This window comes from Bolinopsis microptera, chromosome 9 (assembly GCF_026151205.1).
Source record: "Bolinopsis microptera isolate Bmic1 chromosome 9, MBARI_Bmic_1.0, whole genome shotgun sequence".
NCBI classification, from domain to species: Eukaryota; Metazoa; Ctenophora; class Tentaculata; order Lobata; family Bolinopsidae; genus Bolinopsis; species Bolinopsis microptera.
In genome coordinates, this window is record NC_087080.1 from 16,081,007 (window position 1) to 16,092,836 (window position 11,830).

The window sequence follows — 11,830 nt, forward strand, 5'->3', positions numbered from 1 at the left end:
AGACTTAATGATTATTTTCACTAAACTGAATTTTATTGAAAAATATATAATATAATTTATAGCGATGACAAAAAATATGACAATAACTTACTTATATGTTTATATATACTTTTTACATTTATTGAGTATTATGTAACGCGATGGAAATATTTTAAGCGGGTAATATCCTGTCAAAACCCAGGATACATAACATGAAGACTTTGTTGTAATTTTTAAAATTTTTAATGAAAAGCATTAATACATAATATTGTAGAAACGACTAAAAGTCGATTTGTAAACCTCTTAATTACAGCAAGCTCAAGTTCCTGACGTAGCACCATTTAAACAGAACACTTAACACTTGGTGTGCACAAATGCTCCTTCATTAATTTCTTTTTTAAAACAGTCAAATTTTATGGGAAACACCCTGTATTCCTGTAGTTTTGGAGAAAAATCGATAAAGATTTCGATTTGAACAACCCGCTAATACCATATTTTCCACAAGTGAGTTATGTTGTATGACGTGTGTGTAGTGGGTGCTGGCACTATGGGCTCCTGTACAGCTTACTACCTATCCAAGAACAACACAAGCCTCAACATTTGTCTTATCGGTCCTGGTAAAACTCTTTACTGTCATATTTTGCTTTATCACCTTGAACCCATTGTATTGACTTATTAATATTAATTATTGTTTCAAACTTAGCAAGTTTTAAAGATGTTTTATATTTTTTCGCAGTTTTAATTAATAAACTTGCTCTATTAGCCTCTCCTCACTTTTATTATTTAAAATTCAGATGTTCCGTAATTAAAGTTTACAATAGGTTAGTTTCCAACGAACAGCTGGTTTCCTATTTTATAACGACCTTTTATTTTCGTTATGTGAAATGTTACATGATGGAAGTAGTTAGGGGAAGAGTGGAATTTTCACAAGGATTTCTCAACGGAATATTGTACCCCTACAAACATAATTAGACTTGTCGCCAATTTTTTATGTCACAGTAACTTTTTGCCACTTTTTACCACCTTTATTGTTTGTGGTACCATATTAACAAAATTAAAGAAGGTTATCGGATCGATCTTAAGGGGGCAGGGGGGGGTCTTTATGAAATTTCTATCGAAATTGATTTTATAGTTGTTTCTGATAGAGGGGAGTGATATCTACCAGATATTTTTGGTCCCATGGAAAAATTTTGTTCCTAGCCGAAATTATTGCCGGTCAAAGGTCAGCGCTCATGTGTAATTGTATTGCGCGAGCGATTTTCAATCGCGCGCCCTGAAAATCGAGTCTAAAAATCTATCTCCTCCTACATTTTTTGAGCAATCACCTTGAAACTTTCAGGATATGTTCTAAGGACCATTTAGAAACTTTTACTCTTTTTAGAATTTTGAGATAGGCCTTTAAAAAATTTTTATTCGATTTTGAAAATCTTGGACCTCGTTTTTTGACAATTTTTTCAGGTCCAAGATTTTCAAAATCGAATAAAAAATGTTTAAAGGCCTATCTCGAAATTCTAAAAAGAGTAAAAGTTTCTAAATGGTCCTTAGAACATATCCTGAAAGTTTCAAGGTGATTGCTCAAAAAATGTAGGAGGAGATAGATTTTTAGACTCGATTTTCAGGGCGCGCGATTGAAAATCGCTCGCGCAATACAATTACACATGAGCGCTGACCTTTGACCGGCAATAATTTCGGCTAGGAACAAAATTTTTCCATGGGACCAAAAGTAGCAGATAGATATCACTCCCCTCTATTAGAAACAACTATAAAATCAATTTTGAGAGAAATTTCATAAAGACCCCCCCCTGCCCCCTTAAATGGGCCTTTAGTGCTGGGTCTTTAAGTGGAATTGATAAGGCTTTCTTTTTTAGTAATTCCTGATTACAGCTCTTTCCCCTCATAACAGATTTCTTATATAATTAGGTAATTTGGCTGTGGATCTCAAGATTGCCTATAATGAATTACTATTAGATATGTGAGGGGTACTCAGAATTTAATTGCGGTCTGATTGGACTGAGCGATACGAAAATGTAATGGTACATATATTAAAGTATATTAAAGTACTTTAATGTACTTTAATGTACTTTAATATACCTATATTATCTCCATTCAAAATTTTGAACCATATTAAAGTATATTAAAATGTAGGTTTTTTTCCAATTTTGACCGGGGATATACTTTAATATACTTTAATATATACTTTGATATACTTTAACATACTCTAATATACAGGGTGGGCCAAAAGTCAGTGGGCATACGTTGGCCTTAATAGCTCAGTCACTGAGTGCCCAATTGAAATAATTCTTTCTGGTATGACTTACTACCACCACTGCTTCGAGGAATTTGTCAAATCGATTAATACTAGAGTTCATTTTTTTCAAATGAAGGTTCATTTTTGCATTTATTTGATAGTTTTGAAAGTCGAATCGAGCTTAATTTTATTGAATTGTGTTTGGTCATTCGAATTACACTTGTCCTGAAAAAGGACAAGCTTCTCAGATGACCGAGATATGAAGATAGTTTATTCATTACGTGTGATCAGGTGATTGGTTTACCTAATCACGTGATTAGGTGACCCTGTTAACTACCCCGTTAAACATTATGGGAATTGTTAAGGGTGCCCAATTAAGGTGTCGTGTCGTGTCACGGTGTCACATAATCACCCAGTCAATGTTGTTAACGAGATACAGAAAATGCTTGATAACTTCGTCATTTCTAATCCGTTTTGCCTCATGTTTTCAGATCATATGCAACATTTAATAATCTACCGTCTCTGAAAAAAATAGGCGTTGAATAGCAAAAAACAATATAGGCATTTTAATATTGAATGGGCGTGGTCTAAAATATTCGAATTTTCAAATTTTGACGGGGAAATCCTCGAACCAGTAAGTACAGTATGCCATCTGCAAAGCAACAGCTCTCAAAAATAAAACACAGCGGAGCTATTAAGGCCAACGTATGCCCAATGACTTTTGGCCCACCCTGTATATTAAAGTATATTAAAATATATTAAAGTATATCCCCGGGTCAAAATTGGAAAAAAAACCTAAATTTTACTATACTTTAATATGGTTGCCCCCCCCCCCCCCCCCCCCCCCCCCACGGCCACGGGTTACATTAAATATCATTTCAACTACGGTAGTGAAGTCCCGGCCGTAGGCACGGGTTACACTAGTATTTTTATATTTTCATTCCCTTGGTTTTTCATTACACATTGAAGAATTAAACGGACGTTCGGGAGGAATATGTGGAATAAAGCTAAATTATCTTTAGGGGAACCTGAAGCAAAGACACGAGATCGTGAGGTATTTGGGTGTCACTACGACGAAGGCAGGATATCACGTGTAATCTCGCAAATAGAAACCGAGCAGATTTTGGCTTACCGCAGTATGCTTTCGTATCCGGAGCTAGAGCAGCTGTCCGGTCTTCAAATTTTTTGGGAGGTTTTTATTTTTACTTTATTAAACCCGACTTTGCGGATCATGGCAGTTTCTGAATTGTCAGTGTTCTCACGACACTACGTGAGATTTTACTTCAGGTGGGGAGCGCGGTAATAGGTCAAGCTGGTGACTCGTTTGTGAGCGAGTTCTCCTCCGTGACAGACAAGTTCTGCAAGAAGAATGGTTTGCTTTGTGAAGAGGTGAACGAAACCTTCGTCAAGGAGAGGTGGAGTTATTTCCTACCACCACAAAACTGCTCTGGACGTTTTTCTAAAAAATTCAATGGTTACATAAGTGTGAGAAATTTAGTGAGGGCTTGCCAGGCTGTAGCTGAAAATAATGGCGTCCAGCGAAACTTCGAAGTAGTCAAAGACATAACCAAATATGAAGGAAATTTCCGAATAGCTCTTGAAGGTGGAGATGTAATTTCCTGTAAGAAAATTGTCCTAGCTTGTGGTTCTTTCACCAACTTCTTCAACATCCTACCCAGCAAAAGGAAACTTGAACTGCAGCTGGTCGGGCACAGTGTTTTGAAACTTGAACTGAACGAGAAAGACTCCAAGGATATGGCTGATTTTCCTTCCATGATATACAAACCAAACCTAACCAGCAGCTATATTTATATTTTACCACCGATCAAATATCCTAACGGGAAAACGTATCTGAAAATTGGTCACGTTGTGTACCCGAAATTGGACGAGAATAAGTTAGGGAAAGTGCTCACTACCCTGGAGGAAGTACAAGAGTGGTACTGCCAGAAAGACTATCCGAAAGCAAGGAAATATTTTAAAGCCCACTTCGAATCGTTATACCCAGGGGTGAATCCTTTAAGTGAAGAACTCGATTTTTGCGTCATGGCGATGACAACCTCAGGGAAGCAATTGATCGGTTTTGTGGAAGAAAACTTGATGGTGGCGGGCGGAGGGAATGGTAAATCTGCCAAGTTTGGACTTGAAATCGGAAGTATTTGTGCAGATAGTATAGTTAAGGGAGAGTGGGTTTGTGACCATTTGGATCCGGATGATTTTAGAGTTCGATACAGTAAGGAACTTAGTGCTTAATTTGATTCATATCCAGACAGTGGATCTGGAGACTTCTCATTCAGTTCCGTTAGCAAGCCAAGAATCTCAGAATCTGGGATTCTTTTTTGATCGCCAAATAAACCTTCAATAAGACTATCGATTAATAAAAGTATGTTAATCAATCCAAAGGGCTATTTGGACTATTTACTGCAACTCAGTTACCATTATAGACCATTATAGACTACTCAGTCTATAATGGTTACATAAGATACAGAACAATGCTGCTCGATTTATCTTTGGTATTTACGAAAAGAAGATACGTGATCCTATCATGCTTTTTATTACCTCAAAAAGCTCCACTGTTTGGTTTAGGATCAAGTTAAAAATAGCACTTCTGGTCTTCAAGTTAATACTTAAATAACATAGCCTCTCAGTACTAACAAGGACACATCAATCTAAGAGAAGTGCGAAGTTCCGGACTAGATGATGACTTTAATTTGCTAAAAGTTCCTCCTGCACCACATTTCAGACTAACAGCTGCTGCTTTTATTGAAATGAACTGCCCATCACTGCTGGGATCTTATTATCTGACAAAGATATCGTTAAGTGACAAAGTTTGCTTAGAGGATGACCGTGTGCCCTTCACATCTGAATTGGCGTGGCTCTGAATTAACACATAACATCAATGTCGTTCAGAGCCGCGCCAATTTTGAGGGACGCACGGCCAAAGGCCCATTCGGAATCGAACCGGTAACAATTGGATGGGGTTCACATCCGATTTTGGAATTTCACTTATTCACCTTCCGCTTTTTAACATTTTTAACTTTTACTTAAATTGGGCTTTAACAGACTTATTTTTTACACACTTAGCTTTTTTATTCGTTATAATTTATACTCACCCGGACCTCGAGTTACATTTGATAAATATTTAATAATGAGTCAAAGTTCTGCAATATCACTTTTATTTTTGTTATACGTACTTTAGTAGTTTAGTGGAATGTTGGGAATCTTATGAAGGGGCCTTCGGGAGTTCGAACCAAATTATTTCGACTTATTTTTGAATGTTGATTCCGAATCACCACATTTTTACATCGCGAAAAGCTCCAATATGTATCCTGGATTAAAACTTAAAGTTACAAAATTGAAATTGCTTAAAGTCTTAAACTTTCACATTTTTCACGTAAACCCGGCACTGCAACTTTTAAAACTGTGTCAGTTGTGTAATTTCTAATAATTAAAACTACACCCTAAAAGCATGACATTTGGAGCGACAGTGAGGGCGGTAACGAGGTCACGCCTCATTCCAACACGAGCAGCACTCTCACTTACTCCAGCCGCAGTAAAGAAGGTGACCGACATCACTACCAGACAGCAGTGCCAGGTTACATATATAATATAATATGTATTATTTACATTACGTAGTTACATAATATATATTATATGTATTATTTTAAGTACAAAGCTAAAACGTTTTAGCTTTGTACTTAAAACAATTTTAGCTCCTATCTCAGTTGTCACTGATGATATCATGCTTTCATGATTGAAACAATTGTTTGGCTTAACCGGTCGTATCGATTTGTATCTAGCTCTCGGCTTGCCGATTATGCACTGGCGGCAGACGACGCCACGGACAATTATTATATATTATAGAAGCGTTACTAACCCTACTAAGTAAATGACGTTGTTGTCCAACTAAAAATTTCATGTACATGTGGGAATAATCGTCAGAGATATAAATATAATTGAAATAACAAACATATTTGTTACTATTTTGAACAGATCCGTGTCATATCAGGTTGCATAAACAATGAACATATGGTTCCATAAAAATATACACGATTCAATATGGAATTAACTGGGCGGCGTACAGCCTGTCACTCTGTCATATCTGCATCTTACTATATAATATAAAGCGAGACGATATATATATGGATGAAATCTAAAATATATATGGATGTGTTTATCCTTACCATTTTACTGACACCACGGCATCAACTTTAACGCGACTTTCCGCAAAAACAGTAAAAGATATACAACTGAAACTTTTTTGACTGGGTGAAATGCTTTAATGGCCTCCAAATCAGGATGAAAAATAAAAAATTTGCCACAAGGAATAGGAGTTTTAGAGCCTAAAATTTGGACCCCCAAATTGGACGTGAATTAAATCACAATGCTGGCAAGCATAACCGTTGCCCTTATATTCACAACACTATGTACCCCCTATACTATTATATCCCCTTTATTGTTTTCCAGGCATTAAGACTCATCGAAAGTAGTTCAGCAGGTATATTTAAGTTCAAAACATTCTAATTCAATGTTAAAGATGACAGGAATAAGAAATAGTTATGTGGAGGTTTTTAAGAAATTTGCGCAAAATACGCGCCAGCATGTTATACGAAATTAGGTAAAAAACCCAAAATCGCCATATTCAGGTGCCTTAAAAACCATGTTAAAATCGAGTTAGAGATCTGAAACTTTGCAGAGCGTCTAGACCTTGTCCAAATCGACTGTAAAAAAAATTTCATGTTGCAGGAGTATCGGGAAGTGGGTTTTCTGGAACCCCTGTTTTACAACAGATTGTCGTGAAGCTATATAATATATATATATGTATAGACGCTTTTGCAGTAAATTGTAGCCTACATTTAAGTGTCCGTAGATTCAAGTATATTTAAGTATAAAAGATACAGTCATTTCGAACCACAGGTTTTAAAGATAATTGTTTATACTTTAGTTTACATTATATCGAAAAATAATTTATCGTCATCATCATCACTTGATGACGTCATCAATTTAAGTGTTTTTAAAACTTGATTTTTGACAAAATAACAACTTTTCAAATCGATTTTAAAGCATTAAGGAGTAATTTTATTCAAAATCTGAGGACATTTTCACCTTTGATAATTGTTCAAGCATTCTGAAAATCTACCGGAAAGTTCTCCTACCTTGCTCCTTCATAAAGATATTCGCTATTGAAGTTTGTGCTTTTTTGAAGAATAATTTTATAAAAACACAAAAGTTGTGAATTAGTATTCTCTGGTGTTGGGCCATCCCTTGGGTTGTGGAGCTCAATTTTGCTTCCTAAAGGTCTAAATTGTGTTATAGGCTAGTTTTAAAGTTGAAAATCGAAAAGTTGCACACGTGGGGACACGCCCAAATTCATTTAAAATAGCTATAATCACTAAAAATTGTTATTTTCACGATTTTTACCAACTTTGGAGTCCCGTTGTGATCCAAGTTCTTTTTGAAATCTTCTGAAACTTTTCATGCTTATCAAACTATATATTAAATAACACTATGCAAAAATTTATGGTGATTCAATATTTTATGCGCACGCAACGTCCGCTCAAAGTTTGCACGTGCGAAAGGTGAGAATTTTGCTCATTCGTGATTTCGAATATATTCTGCTTTCCCACGATATTAAAATGGCATTATATATGAATTTAATGCCAACTTGAATGAGTAAAAAGTGCTATATTCAGTCTGTTATTGACAGATATGCCTACCTAAACACAAGGAAACGTTTTCAAAGGTAAAATTACGAAATCGTTGAAATTACCTCCTTATTAAGTTTCGACTGTGTAAATTATCCTGACATTATAATCAAAAAGAGATGATATTTGACCAAAACCCATAATCATGGGTAGAGTGAACCGCTGCCAGTGTCTCTCTTTTCCAAACAAAAGAAAATGATATTAATTTGAGGAACCGTCCGCAAATGCAAATTGATACCGAGAATGAAATCGGTCGCTCGCTTTTCCCATTCATTCACGGCTTACGTATTGTAATAAAGCTTATTGAATGGGAAAAGCGAGCGACCGATTTCATTCTCGGTATCAATTTGCATTTGCGGACGGTTCCTCAAATTAATATCATTTTCTTTTGTTTGGAAAAGAGAGACACTGGCAGCGGTTCACTCTACCCATGATTATGGGTTTTGGTCAAATAGGCAATAATTATTTTAGTCTCATTTTAGGGTTATACGGGTTCCTGCTAGTTCTTAGAAACAGTAAAGCCTGGGGTCCCCAGGTTGTATGGAATATAATAACATATGCCATCACGGATCAGGAAATTGAGCGGCCATCCGCCAAATAAAAGCGGCATTTCTTGTTTTATTAACCCCTCTGGGTTAGAATAATCAGCCGGGCGGGCGGGATTCTGATAATCCCGCTGAATAAATAACCCCAGCACAGCTTCTATAATCCCGACCCGCTAATTTGGCTCAACAAGATTTGTTTTGTTTTGATATTCCATGAGAATTTCATCCGTGCACTTTCACGTGTTTTTATTGTTGAATGTTGATGACGTGTATCACGTGACTAACTACTACGACGCGCATTGGTAAAAAATGTCACGTGAACTATGGCATAACGTAAGAGCTATAAATACACTTGATCTACGTATCGGTCTAATAAGGCGCTGGCAAAACTCCAGCACACTGCTCACAATTACATTACTTGGACTCTTACATTACTTGGACCAGTTCCAGAACTTGTCTCGACGGTTACATTTGTCCGGTAAATTTTGTCTTAGCGAATGCACTGTTTGATATATAATATGAGCCATGTTACATGTATTATAGTCGTCTACTTTGATGAACTTCATGACACGATAACATTATCTGATCCACCTTTTATCGCTTGCCAGGCTCAACTCGACGCCCCTTATCGATATAATTCATTCAACGTTCTGACCGAGGAATAATGTTCAAATAGAACGCTAATTTCAAATGTCATAGTACCTTAGTTTTATTTAGTAGTATAATATACGTCCCAATTCCATTTCATATTTTCGATACTGATCTCATATAGCTAGAATTAAGAGTAAAATGTAAAATTTGTTGGTCCTAGCACTAACCCGTAGGGGGTTTTAACACATAACACCGGCACGCTTAAGTTATGTTAAAATAACCCCTCGTGATAAAGCACGTCGGGGTTATTTTCATAATAATCCCTCGTGCTTCACACTCGAAATTATTATCAATTTTTTCGAAGCGGAACCGCGTGTTTAATAACCCTCACATATGTCTCAGGGTTTAAAAGTGTCTGTCAGGACGAGAGGATGTAATGGCTTGACGTATGTTTTAGACTTTTGTGACTACGCGACCAAGTTTGACGAAGTTGTTGAGCAAGATGGTACAGCACCTTAGACAATTATTAAACTATTTAAAGTATTATTATATTTATTACTACATTGTCGAGATGTTTTGAATTGCGAAAATCAATAATACATTCTGTTTCAGGAGTGAAAATATTCATTGATTCCAAAGCACTGATGACCTTGATAGGAACTGAGATGGACTACACAACAAACAAGCTTGCTTCAGAATTCGTCTTCAATAACCCCAACGTTAAAGGGACTTGCGGATGTGGTGAGAGTTTCAGTGTGTAGTATACATAATGCACACTGTGTGTGACAAACATATTATCAGTGTGTGACAAACAATCCAACAACCATCTCAAACCAAGTGAAGAACATTTACGTGGAAGTAGTAGAAGCAGGCCCCCCTGCCCCACCGCTTCCTACACCCCTGAGTAGAAGATGAAGTGTTTAAGTGGGACTGCAGTGACCTTGACCCAATATGTACTAGCAGTTAGCACTGTACAGTAATGAAGAGAATGAGAGCAACTACAGAGATTTAACCATTTAACTTACTAAGCAGCTCAGTAACAGATGGTACAATTAATCACTTAATACTTTAATAGTTAATGCATCACGAAATTACTATGTTATAAAAAATACACATTTCTTTTTAATGACATTACTTCATAAAAATAAAATTATATTAAAAGCAGAAAATCCTCCCCAGCGTAGAAATAATTTAACTGGTTTTCAATTGTCATTATCATGTACCTCATTTCAGCTCTAAATGGTATGTAGGCCGTAGGGGATCATGTTTTTTGTCCATTTTTGTCCATGTGGTACCCTATATTTTCAAGTTGAACAAAAATGGACAAAAAAATTTCAAAATACATGGAAATAGTCCGAGATGAAAGGGGATACATAGTTTGTTGCAAATTGTGAAGTAAATCCGAATCAAAAGTTACAATTTTTGTCCATTTTTTCCATACAGTACCCTATTTTTTGGGATAAAACCTTTTTGAAAAAAGGTTACAAATTTTAAATTCAAAAAAATTTAAAAAGTTTTTAAAAAAACTTTGTTTTTTTTAATTGGAAAAAAAAAATACATTTTTTTTCAGAGTAAAATTTTTTTAAAACAATAATAATTGATGGGGGGTAAAAAAAAAATTTTAAATTTTTAAAAAAAAACCCAAACTTTTAAAAAAAATTATTTAATTTTTTTTTAAATAATCCATTTTGAAAAATTAAGGGACAAAAAAAAACCCTTCCAAAAAAGAAAAATTTTTAGGGGAAAAAAAAAAAAATTCCCCATTCCTCCCCCTAAAAGAAAATTTTTAAATATGCATTGCCCCCCCCTTTCCCCTCCACCAAAAGGGGGCCTAAAAGGATTTAACCTTAAAAATTTTAAAAAGTAAAAAAGGGGTTAAAAAAAATTTTTTTAAAGTTAATGTACTTTAGTTTTTTAAAAAACACTTTTTTTTAAAAAAATTTTAAAAAAAAAAAATTTATTTAAAAAAAAATTTAAAGGAAAATAATTTTAAGGTTTTTCTTTCTTTAAAAGTCTCATTTAGCTAAAGGGAGGGGGCCAATTTTTTTTTTTCCCCCCCACCCCAAAAACCAAAAATTCCCCGGTGGGGATCTTTTTTTTAAATTGGGGAATAAAGTTTAAAAGTTAAATTTTTTTTATTTTTTAAATTTAATTTTTGAGGTGAAAAAAATTTTTTTTAAAAAATAAAAAAAATCCCCCCTTTTTTGTAATTAATTTGTGTACTTAAAAAAATTTATAAATGTTTTTTTAAAAGTTAATAATTTAAATTTTTAAAAAAATTTAAGGTGGCCTTTTGCCCCTTTTTTTTCTCCCCCCCCCCAACCTAAAAATTTTTAATTTTACCTTTAAAAATTTTGGTTTTTGCCTAATGGAAAAAAAAAAAATTTAAAAAAAAAAAAGGTTTTTTTTTCCCTCAAAAAAGCCCTTTTTAAAAAATTTTAGCCCCCCCCCCCCCCCCCCCCCCCCCCCCCCCCCCCCCCCCCCCCCCCCCCCCCCCCCCCAAAACGAAAAAAAAAAAAAAAAAAAAAAAAAACCCCCCCCCCCCCCCCCCCCCAAACCCCCCCCCCCCCCCCCCCCCCCCCCCCCCCCCCAAAAAAAAAAAAAAAAAACCCCCCCCCCCCCCCCCCCCCCCCCCCAAACCCCCCCCCCCCCCCCCCCCCCCCCCCCCCCCCCCCCCCCCCCCCCCCCCAAAACCCCCCCCCCCCCCACCAAAAAAAAAAAAAAAAAAAAAAAACCCCCCCCCCCCCCCCCCCCCCCCCAAACCC

General features: G+C 36.0%; 2 protein-coding genes across 3 annotated transcripts; both read left to right on the plus strand.

The window, feature by feature from the left end:
- Positions 1-488: 488 nt before the first annotated feature.
- Positions 489-5,535, plus strand: LOC134820437 (monomeric sarcosine oxidase-like). 2 transcript variants are annotated; one of them, XM_063830821.1, is made up of 3 exons: positions 489-596; positions 3,250-3,419; positions 3,515-5,535. In XM_063830821.1, exons 1-3 carry the CDS (start codon positions 491-493, stop codon positions 4,475-4,477), a joined length of 1,239 nt encoding a protein of 412 aa, XP_063686891.1. In that variant the 5' UTR covers positions 489-490; the 3' UTR covers positions 4,478-5,535. The 2 variants fall into 2 exon arrangements, with proteins under 2 accessions (XP_063686891.1, XP_063686892.1); XM_063830822.1 differs by having other exon boundaries at positions 489-590; positions 3,515-5,502.
- Positions 5,536-5,693: 158 nt separating this feature from the next.
- LOC134820744 (iron-sulfur cluster assembly 1 homolog, mitochondrial-like) lies at positions 5,694-10,516 on the plus strand. The gene is made up of 3 exons (XM_063831331.1): positions 5,694-5,819; positions 9,468-9,570; positions 9,678-10,516. The coding sequence occupies exons 1-3, from the start codon at positions 5,694-5,696 to the stop codon at positions 9,824-9,826; spliced, it is 378 nt and encodes a 125-aa protein (XP_063687401.1). The 3' UTR covers positions 9,827-10,516.
- Positions 10,517-11,830: the final 1,314 nt, after the last annotated feature.